The sequence below is a fragment of the Schistocerca americana genome, chromosome 1 (assembly GCF_021461395.2).
Source record: "Schistocerca americana isolate TAMUIC-IGC-003095 chromosome 1, iqSchAmer2.1, whole genome shotgun sequence".
Classification (NCBI taxonomy): Eukaryota; Metazoa; Arthropoda; class Insecta; order Orthoptera; family Acrididae; genus Schistocerca; species Schistocerca americana.
In genome coordinates this window covers 939198784-939219628 of record NC_060119.1, presented here as the reverse complement: position 1 = coordinate 939219628, position 20845 = coordinate 939198784, and the positions used below count along the sequence as shown (strand labels likewise).

The following is a 20845-nucleotide window of genomic DNA, read 5'->3' as shown; positions in this document are numbered from 1 at the left end:
ATAGCTGTGCATTGGGAACGTGTGTTCCCAGGAATTCTTTGTTGTTGAACTGTAATGAAAAGTGAATGAACTTATTTGACAATCCACATCTTTCAAATATTTTCAAGACAGTTGGTAACAATAGGACACTTTTCCCATTTCATTTTGTTTATATTTTTTATGAATTTGTCAAATTTCAACACATTTTAGTTGATCTGGGGAAACAGCCCTTGTTGAAAGACTGATTATAAGGGAGAGTGGATACGCATTACTATGAGAGACTATTTTTTTATTATTCTGGTGGGAACCTTATCCAACCTCACAGTTTAAATGTTTGGGTACATTAAAATACTTGCATCATAGCTTGAAAGCTTGAAACATTAGAAAATTGAAAACCTCTGAAATTTTTCTCTATCGATGTGGGATTTGTAGTTGGTTGTGAACAGTTACCCTTTTCATTATAGTTTATGAAGAAGTCTTTGAAGGATCTGGAATCTGCAACAGCTGTACCATCTATCACCAGTTTAGAGGGACATTTTTTCTATATTTTACTGACAATTTCACTTGTTATAACAGAATAAACAGCTTTTGATATAATCACAAAGTCTTCTGCGATAGATCTGTTGTGTTAAATGCTCTTGGAACACGTGATAATTCTCAATAAAAATGTGTGTCAGTATCCATCATTGTAGTCATCAGGAAAACCATTGACTGTCAAAGAAGTTAAGGAATTGCAAAAATGTAATTTATGAAGAAGGGCCCCTTGTAATCACAGATTATTTTGGCACCCTGGAGGTATAATAAGGGAAGTTGTTATGACATCACAAACTTGACACCCGCTTGTCCCAAACATTAACTTCTGACGATAGTGTTCTGATCAAAAATGCCAGCTTCTGTCACTTACAAATGTACTAATTCGTCTTACATAATCTAGAGCATACAGGAGTCACATTTCATTCGTAAGTGCACTTGTTTATTTAAGATTTTCTTTTATATAATTAATTTTGGTTGCACTGTTTACTTTTACTGTAATGGTTTTATTTCTGTAATTTGACTTTTAGACTTTTTGTCGGTCCAAGTCAAAAAGCCCTCAGGGTGAATGCTGTGAGAAAGGAATATTGGAAATAGACCAAACATAGCAAAATATCAAATGCACTCGCAGTGTCTTTATTTCTATCATAATCTATCCAATTGTGCATTGTTTCAATGTGAAGTGCCTGTCCCAACACAATGCTGAGTCTGAATCCCAATCTCTGTTAAAAATTTTTACTCATGTTCTAATTTCCACTGCCTCCTTGGTAATTAAGTCACAGTTGTTCCTAAGTGTGGCCTAGAATCTGTATCTGCTAATAAAAAGATTTTATACTTTGTTAGGCTGTGTTTGACAGCAGAAGATTTTTCTAGGTATCTGTGTTCTATGTGCCATTGATGTTTGGTACAGTGCTGGGAAATGCTTAGAATAGACTTACACGGTACTGTTGCCACATGGAGAATTGTAAACACCTGGTACTCCGAGGCCACTACCATTCTTCACAGGGCACAAAATCTTTTTGATTTTCTTAGGCAGTCAAAACCAGTTTTAATCTCACATCTGTTTAAGATTAATTTGATTTTGCTCGATGTTGATCCACATAATGGAAGAGACATCATGTTCTGATCTTGTAGTGTTGCATTGCTATACAATATTTGGATTTGTGTTTTCCTGAGAAAACTGGCTTCATTTCATGTGTCTGAAGCCATTTTGTTTGAGCACAGAGGTTAGATGGTTTATTATGGCATTGAGATTGTTCCTGTCTAATAAGCTTTTAACTCTGTATATCAAAGTATTCAACATAACTCTAGTTCGGGCAGGATGATGGAAATTGTGCCTTTTGAGATAGTGGTTTGTGTGGATTGGGTTAAGATACACTGAGTGGCCAAGTAGACTAGCTAACTTCCATTCAACCAGTTTCCTTATCCTAAGTCTAGGCACTGTAATTTCTTTTGTTACCTGTGAGCTATTTTTATGAGACGCACGCCATAATGTTGCAAAGTGTTAATTGAATACACTTGTTAATTCAGTTGAGAAGTTACTGTAGTTGTCAGAAATTCCCACCACCTTTGTGTATACATGATGTAAGTTGCTTCTTGCTAGATTGATGTAGATGTAGCCCATGCTTTGTGAAACTAGTAAGTATTAATGTCAAGAAGTCTTGCTTTTTTAACGCCAGAACAGTGTGAGCATTCAAAAGGCCACTTTCAACCTTTATTTTCAGTATAACAAATTGACCTCTTAGAATTCTCCCATCAAAACATTGTGACTTCTCCTCATTTCTTGTACTTTTAAAAATAGTGTACTGCAATGTGCTTCACTTTCTCGCTTTCATGGAAATTTCATAAAAATATACTGTATTTTCTTGAATCTAAGCCGCACTTTTTTCCAGTTTTTGTAATCCAAAAAACCGCCTGCGGCTTAGAATCGAGTGCAAAGTAACCGGAAGTTCTGTAAAATGTTGGTAGGTGCCGCCACAATTAACTTCTGCTGCCGAATATATGTAGAGCTACAGAGGCATGCTTTGCAGGCACAAAGATAAATAGTGGCGCCAAAACCTCTGCGTCGGTAAATAAATTAAGGTGGAAGACGATATTTTTTCTCCACCCCCCAAGTTTCGACCACTGCATTTTCATACATTATCCAACGAAGTAAATACAAATTTTGTATTGTTCATCCTCGAATGTAGCAGCCTTTCAATGTACTACGAAAATCCGACTGGCAAGACTGTTTGGGATGTTTGTCAATATGGCCAACGCTACGTTCTGAATTTTTTCCTACTTATGACGAGAGATGGTTGCTAAGAGGAACTTTTCTGAATTGTGAATCACATGCAGTATTCTCTTCACCGTCAGAATAATACGAATATAAACATTTTGCCATGTATTCTTTCATGTTTGCTGCTATCTCATTTAAATCCTGTCTGCCTAATAAACTATGAAACTAGAGTGAGACAACAGCAAACGCAGAAGAATATACACATCATGCCATGTTTATATTCGTATTATTCTTACGCCGAATAGTGATACAGTCAGAAATGAAGCACGACAACTGACTAGATTTTGAAACCTAATATGACTCTAATTTCCGTGCAGAATGTGGTGTACTAAAGAGGCGTTGGCAAAGATTTTCAAACGAAGAAAAATTTTCGCTAAACTCTCCTTCACAACATCTTTTATCACACACAGTCTATTATTTGGTTCTTGTTGATTATTATCAAAGAAAGCAGCAGTGTAAGTAGCAACAAATAGCAGTCTCTTGCCATTGTTTCGCTAATGAGACGATTTCTCAATTGGAAGCTGCGGTAGCGCGCACGAAAGCAAGACATGCCGCGAGCAGCGACAGGTCGCAAACACTCGCATTTTCAACTTAGAGTGACGTAAACACGTATAACAAAGAGAACGGCACTTATCAGATCAAAGAAAAGTAAGCAATCAATTCAAACCAGACGAAGCACGTGAAAAAGGAAGGGTACCCGTATAAATACGGACGGAGTGCCTGACGCATAGCAATGACAGTGTTGGTAGCGAACTGAAGAGCGCCAGCTATCAGTCGATGTCTTTCGATCTCAGTTCTCTTCATAACAGTCTCTGGAATCAACTCAACATCTGCATCTACTTATGACTCAACTTCGAAGAGGGTACAGAATGGAAGGTCGCTGAAGTGTCATCACCTGGAAGGTGGTCTGCCTTGAATGTCCTGAAGGGAGGAGGAGGAGGACTCACTGCCCATGCCTGCTGTTCGAGTGGATGACTCCATCATCAGTGCATTCCAACTGCTTTTTGATGATGAATTGATTATGCATACCTTAAAAAGAAACGATCAAATCGTTGGAAGAATCGGAGGCAGTGATTAGTATTGAGTATACCAGAGGTGCTTCTTGTGCTAAAGGTGTTTTATTGGATGACCTTCAATTGCTCTCTTGGGGGCCTAATTTCATGAGGGATAAAACCAGAAGGAGACAGATTCTGAGAACTTATCAGATTCCTCCACTCCAGTGAGAAGTCATCCGCAGCTCAGTGCTTTCCTACTTTCTCTTATTTCTTACATATGAGAAAAGTTAATGCAAAACTGCCTCCACTGTTACTGCCCTTATGAAAGTATTACAAATAGTGAGCAGTTACTTCCAAGCAAAGTATCATGTATGTTGCAAACCAGACAAATATGGAGACAAATTTTGGACAGTCTTACATGAGGCATTAAAATAAATTTGCAGTGCTTTCCCGTGCATTGGTATGGAGGAAGGCTGACTAACACTAGCCATTAGGAGCCGTTTTTAACCCAAGGAAGTAATGTGACAGCAGACAACTTCACATCCCTTCATTTTGGCATTAACAGTGAACCAGATTTGCCGAGATATCTCTAATTGCATGAAGAAGGGCAGATCTGATTTACATTCCATTGTTGTCTTGAAGATTTATACTCCATTGTCATCTTGAATAAGGTTGGTAGGCCAGGGTACACTCTTGATAGTGTACCAATGGATTAAAAATAACAGTGTCACTGAAACTTCCTGGCAGATTAAAACTGTGTGCCGGACAGAGACTCGAACTCTGTGAGGACGGGACGCGAGTCGTGCTTTGGTAGCTCAGATGGTAGAGCACTTGCCCGTGAAAGGCAAAGGTCCCGAATTCGAGTCTTGGTCTGGCACACAGTTTTAATCTTGCAGGAAGTTTCATATAAGCGCACACTCTATTGCAGAGTGAAAATCTCATTGTGGAAACTGTGTCACAGTTCACAGCACACTACATCCTATAGTAGTACTGAGCAAAGAAGGAAAGAAAAAACCAGAAACTGTTCCCTTCTCTAACACCACAAAGTACAGTGTTGACATCATTGCTCAAACAGTCGGAAAATATTCGGATAAGGTCACCATGCAGGATATGGCCAATGTGTGTCTTTTAATTATCTTAGACATGGCAGCTATAAATGTGTAGATCATCTACAGTCAAGTAACTGGAAGAGCAACATGTTTGTTCTGCAGCTGGTAGATGAATTCACTAACAGGAAACAACAACTGATCAAAGAAATGGCTGTAGGATCAGACAAATCAGAAGAGTGAAAGAAATGTCAATTTAGGATGTGTAAACCGAGCGAGGTGGCGCAGTGGTTAGCATACTGGACTCGCATTCGGGAGGACGACGGTTCAATCCTGCGCCCGGGCATCCTGATTTAGGTTTTCCGTGATTTCCCTAAATCGCACCAGGAAAATGTCGGGATGGTTCGTTTGAAAGGGCACGGCCGACTTCCTTCCCTAATCAGATGAGACCGATGACCTTGCTGTCTGGTCTCCTCCTCCAAACAACCCAGCCCAACCAACCCAACCCTAGGATGTGCAGAGGAAACAAGACAGTGACATCTGTTATAAATGTAAAAAAAAAAAAAAAAAAAAAAAAGCTATCTGCGGAAAATGTGTATGAAAAGTGGGAATTCAGTGTTGAGAAGCAAACAAGTGAAATGAATGAAAGAATGTCAGGAACTTTAGAAATCGGTCACATTTCTTGTTAGATGTGTAACATTTTGTATCCAAAATTGTAATCTAAAAATATTATATAACTTTTGAGGTAAAGGTTTGCTTGAAGTGTGTGTGTATCACATGCAGATGAATGGGAAAAAGTATGTCTTACCTTAGCTATGTTGTGGATTTTTAATACAAATCACTTTATGGGTCAAAGAATCCTTCACACTGTTCTAGGGGTGTCACATTTTCTACTCTTCTAGTTGTAAACTTTGAACAGAAATGTTTAATGTAGTTTGTCGAATTTCATTATTCACACAAGACCAGTCTGCCACATCATATCTCATTGACAGATTTGTAGTCAGCAGAAATGCTAAGATGATAACAAATTTTTCAATAAATGCACTGGAATCTTTGCTGTAAACATTTACCCCGCTGTGAGAACAAAGCAGTCCCTTTTGTAGAATCTGGACATTGTTTCTCTATATTGCTGATCAGGTTTCTGAACTTTGTCTCATGCTTAACAATAGTTGACATAATTGTGTTCTCTTTGGTATAGTTTGATACAAATTTTGAAGTCTTGCGTGCATGGCTGACTCCAAATAATTTCCTGTTGATTTCATGGTTTATTTGTTTTTGAATGCTTACAGAGCTTTTGTTTGTAAATACCCCTACTTCTACATGTGATTTGTAATCCAGAAGTGTTTCCATCTACATTTTCAGATGCAAACTTTTTATTGTTTATGTTTTTGCTACATGTAGGTCATTGTTTTTCATCTGCTATTATACTTTTTTCCCTGAAAAGTCCTCTTCTATTTTTGCAGATGCAGAATCATTCTTCATTAAATTCATTACAATTGTTACAAACCACTGACCTTTACCCACTTTTGAAATATTGCTGTTTCACAGAATTTTACATTTGTGTTCTAGAGCAGTGCTTTTCATTTGTAATGTTTCAGTATCACAAATTTTTGAAACTTTGCCTCTGATGGTATTTAAATAATTTTTTTTGGACATTATTGTTACACAAGACATAAGAGTAGTTAACATTTACCAGCTTTATGTTTATTTCACAGCAGTTTTGAAGAAACCACCACATTTGCACTAGATGCATTTCCTCACTTTGTGTTAACAATGTAGGAAACTGTTACCATGTCGTATCTCTTATCAGAGTTATTTATATCTTTTAGTTTGTTCAGAACCATCTTTTCACTTTCACTGTGTTGTTCAGTATGTGTTGAAGTAAAAGCTTTTACATGATGCTGTGAAAGAATAATGAGAAAAGTTAGCAAATCATTTAGCTGTAGCCCAGCAACACTACTGCAACATCATCTCCTTGTTCACCGAGGGTGACCTGAAACTAAACAGTCTGTGCAGCTAACATTTTCATAAATTAGCTATATGTATGGCAAATTTTGCAGCTAAGATTGATTGATATTTTGTATTCATTACTATTGCCTTGTGTATCGGCTTGAAATGTTTTTACCAGATCTGTGGCAGTTACTATCATCTCAGAATTGATAGTTACTATTTTCTTTTTTTATGATTGAACTTTCTATGCAGATAATTTCCAGAAATAAAGGCCGTAGATGTTTCACTTCTTTTATTATTGAAATATCTCAACATGCTGCAATAAACAGTTTTGATGTATGTACTAGATATGTGACAATGTGATTTTACTCATTTCTTAGATTATGATTTCTGTGTTTTAGGTTCTCTTTACAGGCTAGAACAGACCGTGCTCGTCATAATAGTTTCAGCTAATCTAAAATGGCAAGACATTTCAAGATCGTGAAATGTGTACCAGAACATGATATTTTACAGAGAATTTCAATGCTGGCTGTGTTTGAGTGTCCTGCTTTTTATTGTTTACCATTCATAAAAGTGGCAAAATATTGAACATTTGATATAAAACCAATAAACAAAGATTTATCTAAACATTGTAGTGAAATATAACAATAAAAAAGACCAGTTAGGTACATACCACAAAAGAAAAGTTTGTATCACAGAACCATAAACAGTGACAATGCTCATAATTTTAGAGAGAAATTCTTGGAAGAATGCGTGGGAAAAGTTCGTAAATCATAAACTGTAGATGTGAAATTTATCTTGTATCAGATCCTACAGCACTATGAGTCTTGTTTTTCCACAAAATAAACAAAGATAAAATAGAACATAAAAGGGATAAAGAATAGATAATTCCTGGAGTTAAAGTATCTTGTGCTAAGAAGAAAGAGCTCTGCCTAATTCGGTAGACAAGCTGTACTAAAGAGTTGAAAATCCACTATCATCAATCAGTCTTATAAAATCACTGTCTGTTATTAAAAAAGTAAAACACATGAACTATGTTTAAAAATAAAACACCCCAAGATTAAGGCAAAAACAAGTTGGAACATTATTAAATAAGAAACAAACATACAAAGCAAACTAAATGATATTAAACATTTGTAAATAGTGACACTTTCAAATGATTGGTGACCAAATTCAGTGATTCACTTCCACACAGTGGCAGTAAGAACTGCAACCACTGAAAACAATCAAATACGGATACTTTAAATTTTCAAGTAAAGACACTGTGTTCTTCATCAACTGACATTAGCACCTAAAGAGATTACAAAATATGTCTGGTCACTAAAAGATAGTAATTGCGGTAGGTTAGTGTGTGTTTCAAGCAGAATATTAAAAGTTTGTGCTGATATGTTAGGGTTAAACTTAAGCTAACTTGTTAATCAATCAGTGAATGAAGGCAAGTTACTTGATAGAATAGAATTAAATTTGCTGTAGTTACATCTACCTATAAAACTGGTGGTGGGCAGACTACCTCAAATTACACATTGATTCACTCTTTCGATTCCCCTCAAAACTATTTAAGAAAATAACCTATAACAGGATACTTTTATATTTAGTGGAGCAGAACTTGTTAATTGTCTCTGTATTTGGGTTTATTAAAGCCATCGCAAATGAAGTCCTGGTGGAATTAAATAAGAAAAATTATGTTGTTGATATGATTTCTGAGGTGGCTAAAGCCTTTGTTCATGTGGATCACAAAAATCTGCTTGAAAAACTAAAGTATTTGGTGTCACTGACATTCCTCTTATAGCAATAGACGTACCTTCGTAAGAGAAAGCAGAATACTCATAGTATGCAGTTCCAGACAGCCAGTAATGACTTGTTTGCATCAAATGTAGACATTGATGACCATACACTAATTGAAATATACTGTGTAGAATTTCTTGTACACCAGTTAGATAACAAAGTTAAAATGGAACCAGCACATAGATAAACTCGGGTTAATCATATTTTGCACTTTGAAGAATCTCAGACTGTGTTAATCTAAAAACAAGTATGTTGTCTTATTCTGCATATTTTTGCTTCTTGCCTTATAGTACTATCTTCTGGGTCAGTACAGGTGAAGTAATAAAAGTGTTCAGTCAGCAGGAGTGAGCTGTTAGATATTGCTTAAAGTGGATTACCTTACATTTTGTAGGTTTTTTTAAGATCTTTAGATTTGTACACCCACTTCACAAATCATTTACTACATACTGATGTTTGTTGCTGACACTAGAGATCAATTTTAAAGGAACTGTGATGTACACAATCACAATAAAGATATATAAAAAATTTTTTCGTGTAGACTCTGCCTCCTTTTCTTGGGTTGAGGTCTGAGTTACCTGCTCTGGTACGAAGATAGTTAACAAGCTTCTGTCTAACATAAAACCTAAAAAATTGGAATCTCAGCTAGTTACAAAGAAAACTGGGCACAAAACTTATTAGTCACTCTTTCTACGAATTATCTGATTATCTATAGTTAAGGATAGGTGCATGGCAAGTAGAAGTTTTCATGACAGACCTGTGTGACAAGTTGTCATGTATTGTAAACAGGTCTTGGTGTTTTCGGATTTTGGTAATTATTGTCTTTGAAAGATAGTAAGCGAGTAAATATTAAGCTGCCGAATGGGGAAACGGCAGCTGTCTGATCATGACCAGGAGGCAGCTGATTGTTTCAAGAAACAGCATTCTTCTTGATTAAAGTTAGCTGACATAAGCATGAATAAAATTGAGTGGTATAATGTTGGTGTATTGTTAATGTAGTATACAGATTGAAGTTTCCAAGAATAGCTTGTATTTTGTGGATGTATACTTTGACTTGTTTGCAAACCTGAAGGTTCTCTTTGTTGAGTTCTACAGAATATGTTGGATGAATGGATGAGTAAAACAGATGAATGAATGATTGGTCTCTCAGACCACAGCTTGAGAGCAACATGTGTTGCAAAGATGAGGGGAGACAAAGATCTGGTTGTTATCACAACTGGGAGATCCCTCTCAACCTAAGATCTGAGTGATGCATTACTCCTTTTTAACTGTCCTTGTGCTATTGTTCTTTCTTCCTTGAGAAAGGAACAGCTCTGAAAACTAGAACAGTTGTTTCTATTTTTGTGTGTGCATTTTAACACAATGGTATTTCACATTCTGAAGATAATTACTGGCCAGCCATTCTATGAGGGAAGATCAGAAAGTAGCACATCATAATTTTAGAATTAAAAAAATGTAATAGGTAACAAAACAAAAATAATCACAAATGAATTTACATATTTTACCTGTTTTTCCACATAGCACCAACATTCTCAACATATGTCTCCCATCATGATACCAGTTTAAGTACGTCCCATTCGTAGAAGTCCATTCGATTGGAGTATAGCCATTTGTGGACTGCTGATTTCACTTCCACATCTATCGTAAAACGTTGGGCAGCAAGGAATTTCTTCATGGGACCAAACAGATGAAAGTCTGATGGCCCAAGGTCCAGACCGTATGGTGGATGCTGGAGCAGTTTCCACCCAAATTTGGCGATTTTTCTCTCAAGTTGGAGCAGCAACATGGGATGCAAGTATTGTCATCAAGAAGTTTGACACCATTAGCATTAATGTTATGACATTTGTCACAAAGGGCACACTGCAACTAAATGTTTTAATGTAGACTGCAGTATTCACAATGGTCCAATGTTCAGCAGTGCCCACCAATAACACTCCATGCGTATCCCAGAACACTGTCACAAGCACTTTCCTAGCAGATTGAGACACATTGAATTTTTTTTTGTGTTGGGGAACCAGCATGTTTGTACTCAATAGAGGCCTCCTTTGTTTTGGGCATGCATTGGTACACCAATGACTCATCACCAGTGATGAGTCCTTTCAAAAAGTCATGACCATCTGTGGCGTAACATGTTAGGTGATCCAAGCTTGCCATCATTCACTGGCCCTTGCAGTTGTCTGTCAGGTTCTTAGTCACCCAGCGAGCACTAACTTTATGAAATTTCATTGTGTGATGAAAAATACTGTGCACTGCACCATAGGAAATATTGAACTGTTTTGATAAGGTTTGCAATTGCACATGCTGGTTGTTCAAAATTGCTGCATCATTGGTTCTGACATTCTGTGGGGTTGCAGCAGCTGGCTAACCACTAAGATTTACACAGTCCTCTTGGAAAAATGCACACCACATGGAGACATTGGTACAGTCCAGAAAGTCATCCTCACACAGTCCATCCATATCCCTGTTAATTTCATTCAGTTTATAGCCTTCGTCCCACAAATATTGAACTACACTTTGTTACTCTTCACAAGTTGATGACAGTAACATTTGTGCTGTGTTTGTTTTGGAGTTCAGGCTTCTCTTGCTAGAGCTGCACGTGAAAACAAAATACCATCTATAGCACAAACTTCAAACTACATTGTCATGAAATTCCAATATTCCAACTGCAATACTAGGGCAGGAAAAAATTATTATGTGTTACTTTCCAATCCTCCTTTGTATCTCCTTGTAATTTTATAGTCCTCTCATGTGAATTTTTCTTTTGATACAATTAAGGTAGTTAGTGTTAAGAAATTTACTGCTTACTGTATTAAATACAGAACATATTGCCACTCAGTAAAGCTAGAGTGGGATACTGTATACCAATTACTGTCCATTATTTGAAGGCAAAACTTTTATGTACCTTTTGCTTAAAATTACATGTAAACACGTTTAAGATTTGAAGTTTACACTGAATATGTGAATCAGGATTGTCTTCCCCAAAACATTATGGACAATGAGAGAGAGAGAGAATATTTTAGCAATCAATGTTGTTTTATCATTATTAGCATATGGTTATACACCGAAGTATTGTGCATATTGGACATGCAGATCTAATCATTAGCGTGTAATATTGGAAGGAGCATTCATTGTTTTGCCATGGACACTCAACCACTCGTTATTAGAGCACCACGTAGTAACTGTCAGTCATATAACTTCTAAATTTTAATTTCAGTTCCTGGAACAGTGCGATGAAGTGTTATACATGAAGGATGGTTATATATTGGAAAGAGGGACACATAAGGAGCTGTTAAATTTAAAGGGAGACTATTATCAAATGTTGCAGTTTGATCATGTGAGAGACAACAAAGAAACAAAAGAAGGTGATTCTGTGAATGAAGAGGGACTCTATTCTGAAGAAGGTATGTTTCCACTCTAGATTTCCCATTGTTTGTTTGACTAAAGCTAGATAAACTCAGACCTTTCAGTCAGTTGCGGAAGGGAAAGGGAAAATTAATGAGACTGGGATTTATCACACTATTTATCAGCAAAATTCTCACTGCCATCTGTGAAATATCAAGTAGTTGATCATTGAAGAGTTAAAAAAGTAGAAAAAAAGAGAGATTCCCTCATTATACTTGGAACTGTACATGAATATAAAATTTAATAAAATAGATGTGGAAAAAAAGAGAGATTCTCTCATTATACTTGGAACTATACACTAATATAAAATTTAAAAAATTTCTTTCTTTGGCATTATTAAAATAGCTTTCCTCATATTTTGTTACCACTGGGAATGACAAGCCTTATCTTTCCACAGTACTCTAATATGTCTCTCAGATATTGTTATGTGTAATACTTTCTGCAACTTTTTGTACTTTAATGGCAAGCAAATATCTTGTAATCCGAAAGTAGTTCCTCCATCTCATATTACAGTAGTGTCATTTGATGCAATGACATCCAAAAACTGTCATTAGTTTTAGAAGAGGCAGTGTGTATACGACCCGGGACAACTGGGAAATCCGGGAAAAACCCCCAAATTTTTTCATCCGGGAGAAAACTGGGAAAAACCCGGGAATTTTTTAGAATTGCGGGAATTTTTCATTGCTTTAGTTTTCAGTTAGATTTACTGTATCCCAGAACTACAGAATAATACTGCAGCAATAAGACATGAATTGGCGGGGGGGACTTAATTTGCAAAGGAAATGCGTCATATACAACAACAAAACACAGTGCTTATATAAGCATCTGGCAACAGCAAAATGTGTCAAAGGCTTCAGAAAGACTATGCAATGCTTCAGAATAACAAATTGCCTCTGATGAGAGTGACATCACAACTGTTTACATTAGGTTCATTTGAGCAGTTGCGAGCAGGTTCATGTGCATGCACGGTTGAGTCGCGTATGAGTAGTAACTTCTCCCGCTTGTGGCTACAGAATTGTGGCTGCTATCTGTATAAGCAGTAGCATTAAGCAGCGAGATGTAACCCAGAAAAATTTTACTGGCGCGCCGAAGCTGCCAGATTAACTCATGCGCAACAGGCCCAGATCTATGGGGAGGAAGGGGGAGGCGCAAACCTGGGTGTCTGGCCCAGGTGGCAATTTCATGTGGGGGGCAAATTCATATTCATGAGGAAAAAAAAATCTTGTTTCACGAAGCGCCATGTTGGTCTGTCAGTTATTCATATGATTTTGAAACGCTTCCCTGTTAGTTTTTGAACACATTCTAAGTTGATTTCTGAATGGATCATAAGTTGATTTTTGAATGTGTGCATAGTGGGAATCCCCGTTGCATCTAGAAATATACTTCGCTGCAGACAAAAGGGGACAGGGCTATACGAGCTGAGCGGAATAAAGCTGAACAGGTGAATGCCAATATTTGTTTATAAGGTTGATTGGGTTTGCGAGTGATCAGCGTTGTTATAATTACTAGTGAAAGCCATAGATTCAGACTACCAGAGTGGAAATAAACGACTAACAGGAATAACAGGTAAGAAAGATTACATGTTATCTTCTCAGTGTATCCAAGAAAATGAAATTTTGATAGAGAGTTTTTGGCCAGACCACTACACTAGTAAGTGCCAGTTGTACAGTCCCTGGCTAGGAGGCCTTAAGTTATATTCTGGGAGTAGCGCAGAAAATGCATTGTGGGAACACACAATAATGCCTAACAGGAGACTAAGCCCGGGATAACTAAACTGGTGATTGCGGCAGTGTCAGTGAAGTCACCCGGAGAATAAATTTTGACACTGGCAGGAATAGTTACAAAATTACTGATGACGAGTGTGTTTGTTAGAACACGGAAGGAGAGGATGAGAAGCTGGAGCAAATGAATGAAATGTGAAACTATTCCTAACATAAAGCGTTTTGCTTGTAGTAGGCCCAATAGGCATTTGATATTGGTACTTCGTGAATTATATTCTGTCGTGTCGTAAAAATGACCATTTGTTCCAAATCAGTCTCGTTCATTGGGTGTGCATTACAATTGCTGCAATATTTGACACACTTGTTTCGTTTTACCTAGCAGACAGTGACAAAATACACATGATCAGCTCGAGAAACCACACCAGCCTTGGATACTTGTTCTGTTAAGAGCTTGTTCAGTATTAGACAATGACATATTGTTTCTTTATTCGATGAGGTAATAGATTCTTTTGCAGAAAGGAAAACACACCCTGTAAAGCCGTAGCAAGATTAGAGAGAGAATACCGCTAGGACGTAAGGATTGAAAAAATGTGTATTGTCTTGCTTGTCTCTTGTCTTTACTGGTTTTATGTATCCTATATTTAATTTTATGTCACACAAAACAAGAAGTTATTAGCTAATAGGCAACTAGAGTGCAGATTTTCTGAAGAGTTACAAACAATCCATCCTCTTTACAAACAATCCATCCAGTATTAGTTGCTAAACCCCCGCCCCCCCTCCACACACACACACACACACACACACACACACACACACACACACCCACACACACAAAAGGGGAGGGGGGGGGGGGGGGGCAGGATGTCATACTGGCTCGACAGAGCGAAATTCAGTGACGTGCGATAGAAGAATGCTGTGTGAAGAGGTGCGACACTGCATTTCGGCACACTTAAGACCAAATAACATGTCTTACATTTATGTATCAGACTCTTCAGAAAGGTGTGTGCTACAAAATGAACATTTTTTGAAAAGCCGATTTAATTTTTTGCATCATACCTCAAAAGCTGGAGGAAGGGGACAGGAAGGAGAGCGTCACTGTCTAGTATTGTCCCGGTTCGGAAATAACATAGATCTAGGACAGAGCAGTCTGAGTTGTAGTTGGGAGGTGGGTAGTCTCCACGTGACTCTTGTTTACATATGTGATTTTGCTGTTTCCTCTTTTTTAATTGCTGTCCATTATTAGTTTCAGATTTTATTTTATTTCCACCTTTCTGTTAGTCAAGCATTAATCGCCTTGCAGAACAATGAAGTTATTTTTGTCAGTTTGCTAAAGGAATTTGGCTTTTATTACTCTTTTCTGCTGAGGCAATCCATTTATTTCAAAGGAAGTGTTTAATTCCACACTACTGGCTACTTTCAACTGTTTGCTGCATTTCAAGTGCATGTTTTCATCTGCTAGCACGTGTGGGATTATGCCATAATAAAGAACCAAACAGGAGATAATACAGTACTGGTACTCCAAGAAAATTTACATCTAAATCTGGACATACAAATGTGCATTTTAAGCCGAATTGTGATTTTAGTATGGTCCACGAAATTCCGATGCTCTTGGAGTATCCTCTGATGTCTTGGTTCTTTTATCACATAATGTAAGATCTTTTAATGTTTTAGACCTACCTGCGTCATCGTAGCTGCACATGTGCAGTGACACCTGTTATCTGGCACTCAGTGGCAATTACTGAAACAAACCTATTTCTAACAGGTCGCGGGAAAATATTGTGAATGATGGTTCAAAATGCGTTACTTTCAAAGTAAATTTCTTTTACACAAGATGAACTCATTTAAAAATCAACTGTTTGAGGATGACCATTAAAAGAATTTTGAGCCCAGATGATCAGACATTTACGTCATTATTAAAAATTTTACTGGCACATTTGTGTGATGTATCTTAAAGTTTAACACGTGCAAAAAACGATCAACATTATGTGCAAAAGCTTAGATTCTCTTGCAGCTGATTAATCTTAGAGACCAATATTATAAGTGAAAACTTTGCTTTTCTTGTAGCAACACAATGTATATTAATTTAAACCATTAACTTTTCCTATTTCATCACATGTCCTTTGCTCTGAATATTCACCATCATCGGCTGGTGAGATCATGTGACATGAGCTATGACTGGCTTGCAAAAGTACATTGCACTCTTGATTTCAATGCTTTGGTTGCGGTGTTTGGTGGAATTCAAATTTATACTTTCGTAATACGAAAATATGCAGCATCCATGTTGCTGCACATCACAGTCCTTTCCAAATTTGTGTGCTTTGCGACCTAAGTTTCATTTTGTGAAGTGCAGGGAAATTCTATGCCGATCTACAAGACCATAACAATTCAGTGGATTGATAAGTTTTACAGTTCCGAGGAAATGTATACCGTCACTTAACACAGAAAAGGTGTATTTTCACCCGGGAGACAGTATACTTTTAACTGTGAATTCCCAAAAAATCCGAGAATTTTTTTTTTCTTGCCCGCGTATACACCCTGAGAGGGTACAAGTGTGCCTGATCTCAACTTGCCCTCAGTTTGATCAAAGGATAGTGTGTTTCCAATTGGTCAGGCAAGTCAACAATTCCATTTCTAGCACATTTCAAAGACTCATCTAGTGTCTTTTTTCCCCCAAGTGTTACTAAAATTGAATTGTTAGTTCAACTGGAAGACCTTAAACATACTGTCTCTCTCATGAGCTGATCACTAGAATAGTAGTAGCTGAAAGCATTAACCTTTGTCAGTATTTTGAGTCACAGTAGGCATTCCTTCCTTTTTATCTTTTCACTTATTTACATATGCTGTGGTTTCCTTGTTGGATCTGTAAAACATGAAACTGTCTGTTATTTGAAAGTTTTTGACTGTAATATCACTTTGCCTATGATTGTAGTGGCAAAATCACTAGTTGCTGTCATCTGATGTACACACATCAAGTGTTAAGAGTTCATGTGCCATACACTAGAGGCTTTGTGTTCTTAGAGCCCTATTCTTTCTAGTTTTTTGAGACAGTTCTCATACTGCTGTTAACTTCTCAGTTGCTAGAAATGCTAATTTCCATGCTAGATTAATTGTGTTCTTCATTGTGCATGAAATAAATTCTTCCCTTCCTGTGATGTCAGAATTTACATTACGGCTAAATATCAAGAATGTGCTGAAGTATTTGTTGAAGTATTTTTGAACTTCTTCTAGAAGTTCTGAGATTGGTGAACCTGACATGATTTAGCCACATTATACATCGAAAGAAAATATTTAACATGACCCAGTCACCAATGGAAACTGTACCGGCACTGTCTCAGCTTGCCATGCATTTACAGCTCTTCTGATCGCACAGTCCAGTGCTGTGGTTCACGCAGGCGGAGGCCAACTTTCGCTATGCAGGAATTACTTTGGACTCTTGTAAGTTCACAATTGTGGCAAGCCAGCTAGACCACAAATTTGCCACAGAAATTGAAGGTGTAATCACAGACCCTCTTGCGACAAGACGCTCATGAAAAATTTGATACAGAACTGATTCATATGCTACCTGCCTCACAAGAGGAACATATTTGGCAAGTTTTAATGCTAGAGGACAGTGACGACAGGAGTCCATCACAAAACTTGAGGCACCCAGGGAGTAAAGTTGATACTGGTACCGTGCCTGATAGCCTGCTATGTACCTTGTGGAACAGCCATCTTCCGCTTCAAGTGAAAGCTATTATTGCATTGCAAACTGATGTGGCCTTGGACGCAGTGGCTGAATTAGCGGACAAAAAAATTTAACGCCGGACGGAGTGGCCGAGCGGTTCTAGGCGCTACAGCCTGGAACCGCGCGACCGCTACGGTCACAGGTTCGAATCCTGCTTCGAGCATGGATGTGTGTGATGTCCTTCGGTTAGTAAGGTTTAAGTAGTTCTAAGTTCTAGGGGACTGATGACCACAGAAGTTAAGTCCCGTAGTGCTCAGAGTCATTTGAGTCATTTTGAAAAAATTTAACGTGATAATGCCTGCACCAGTAAGTGCAGTGACAGTGTCATATAACAGGTTGTCATCACCAGTGGTTTTGCACGCGGATTATGATGATGTAACTGCCAAGGTCGATTTGTTGACGAAGCAGATTGACAAATCCGTGACCCATTAGGACCATAGCAAGAACAGAAACTGCCACTGGAAGTGCTCGAGGAGCCGCTCTTCTGCTACTTCCTCAACCTCTGGGACTGGCTGGCCTACCATCTGCTGATGTCACAGAAGATTTGGGGAAGAGGCTCGTAGATGTACAATGCCATGTGCTCACCCAAACTCCATTGCCAATTGGACATAGGAATATAGACCGATTGCCAGTCTGTGTTGCAGAATTTATTTATCAGTGATTGTAAGTCAGGGTAAAAATACCTAGTGGACACTGAATCAAACCAGTGAGCAAGCGACCTGCAACCACTTTCAGACTGACTATGTATAATATGTATGGCGCACTGCATATCACGTTTGACCTCGTACTATGCCGTGACCTAGCATGCGATTGTAAGATCTTCAGTGTGTCAGAACCCATAATAGGAGCAGATTTGTTGGCATATTACCGTCTGTTGCCAGACATGGCAAAAGCACAACTCGTGGTTGGCATCATCAGCTTATCAATGTCTGGTTTTAGATGGAATGCAGCCACATACATTGCCAAGCTTGTACAAGACACAAGTGGCGAATAAGCAGACTTACTGCAGAAGTTCCCAGCCTTGACGCTATCACCAGGAGTGCCGAAAAAGGTATGACATGACACGGTGCATTACATTACAAGTACTGGCAATCCACCCATATCGTGCTGACCTAGATTTTTGGTTTCAGTCTGCCTGCCATAGCAAAAGCAGAATTCAAAATTATGCTGTGTGAAGGTGTTGCACGACCGTCAAGCATTCCGTGATCATCCCCACTTCATTTGGTACCTAAGAAGTGTGATGCATGAAGGCTATGTGGAGATTATCGAGCTCTCAATGCCAGAACTGTGCAAGATTGTTACACTTTACCATTGCAATAAGATTATAACTATGTCTGGAGTGGTGCAACCTGTTTCATCACCGTAGGCTATGCGAAAATGTACACTCAGCTTCCTGTAGCCAAGAAAGAAGTGCCGAAGATGGCCGTAATCAGTTCGTACGACCTATTTGAGAATCGTTTCATGATGCGTGGCCTTCATAATGCAGCACTAAGTGGCAAAGGTTTATAAAATCTATGTTACAAGGACTGTCATATTGTTTTGTATACCTTTACGATATTCTGGTTTTCTCAGCCTCTCCAGAACATCAGCAGTATCTGGCTGACGTGTTTCAGTGGTTACAGCAGTACTGCGTAGTCTTGAACACCACTAAGCGCGTTTTTGTTCAGACAGAGATAAACTTTTTGGGCCATAAAATCACGTTGTCAGGTTCACTACTGCAGCTTGAGAAAGTTGAGGTTATCTTACAGCTTCCAAGACCAAGCGACAGGTGCAGTGGTGAGTCCCATCCTTTTCCACTTTACACATTTCAAAGACATGTATTTTACAGCTTACACGATCTTCGCTACCTTACAGACCGACCGACAACTTGCTTAGTCTCCAACCATTATGTGTGACCGGGCATCCATAAAGACTACTGGGAGTGGACATGAACATGCATCAACTGTCAACACAGCAAAAGTCGTCTCCATGTGCATGCACCAATAGATGACTTTCCATACGTGATCGCTCATTTTGCACATTTCGTGTTGATGTGATTTGGTTCCATCCAACGGCTATTTTGCCTCTGATAGACATTTCACCAGATAGCTGGAAATAGTGCCATTCATTAACATTTTATCAAAGACTTTAGCTTCAACCTTCACATCCACATCCACATGGATAGCACATTTCTGCTGCCTCCTGCACATCCAAATGGGCCACAGACGTTAATTTGAATCTGACCTGTCTGTACAGCTTACCAAATCTGTGGCACTATACACCATAAAACTGCAAGCTGCCACTTGGAAAGTAATAGAATGATAGAATGCTGGCACCATTCTCTGAAGACCATGCTGATATGACATAATTCAGACTGGGCTACAGCATTACCATTGGTCTTACTCGGTCTGCAAAGCACATACAAACTGGACCTGAGCTCTTTGCCAGCTGAGCTAGTTTATTTAGAAGCACTGTTGACTACTAGGCAAATTGATTGATCCACAGGAAATCCACATAGATGACATTAACCATGCAGATTTTGTTTCTCACCTCAGGGAACGGATCATTCAAATCTTACCTTATCTAGCATCAGGTCATGTCACTTCACCCACCTATGTTCACTGCGTGCTACAGTTATGCACACACGTGGTGATAAATGGAGATGACCTGAAACCACCACTGAGACCTCTATACACAGGTGTAATGGTAGAGGTGAAAGAACCATTGATGTCCTTCTCAACAAGAAGCTGTGTGCTGTCTCGCTGGACTGATTGGAGCCTGCATAGGTATTCCAAGAAGAACCTACTGCTGCACCATGGCACCTTGTACTGGAACACGTGCACCAGCTCAAGCAGCCGATGAGTCCATTTTCCTGCGCGCTACTTGGATGGCGCTCTGCTTTCTCGAAGGGAGCTGCTGTAGTGACAAAATCACTAGTTGCTGTCAACTGATGTACACATGCCAAGTGTCAAAGAGTTCAAGTGCTGTCCTCCAGAGGTGCTGTGTTTTCTTTCGTTTAGTGCTTCTTGATTAATATGATTTTATCATGATTGTTGACGCTTTCTAGTGTTTTTTTTTTTGGGACAGTTTGCATACTGCTGCTATCTTCTCAGCTGCTAATAAAGATTAATTTCAATACAAGATTAATTGTGTTATTCCTTTGCATTAAATTAAGTTCTTTCATTCCTGTGATGTTGAAATTTATGTCTTGTATAATGGCTAAATTTGAAGAACACGTTTGAACATTTTTTGGATGGTCAACCTTTTACAAGTTCTGAAATGATGTTCAGTTGTATATGCCCCAGGACAACCTGGAAATCCGGGAAAACCTGGGAATTTTTTCATCAGGAGAAATCTAGGAATCTTTTAGAATTCTGGGAATTTTTCATTGTTTTAGTTTTCAGTTAAATTTTTGTAATTTTGATTGCTAAGAACTGATACTCTAATAAAGAATTTTA

At 38.3% G+C, this 20845-nt stretch overlaps 1 protein-coding gene across 2 annotated transcripts in view; it reads left to right on the top strand.

The window, feature by feature from the left end:
* Positions 1 to 20845, top strand: part of LOC124615574 (ATP-binding cassette sub-family C member 5-like) — a 272433-nt gene that overhangs the window by 151647 nt on the left and 99941 nt on the right. For both annotated transcript variants that reach the window (XM_047143562.1, XM_047143569.1), the window contains one exon: positions 11776 to 11962. In XM_047143562.1, coding sequence (XP_046999518.1) covers positions 11776 to 11962 — 187 coding nt within the window. The remainder of the gene's footprint in view (positions 1 to 11775; positions 11963 to 20845) is intronic.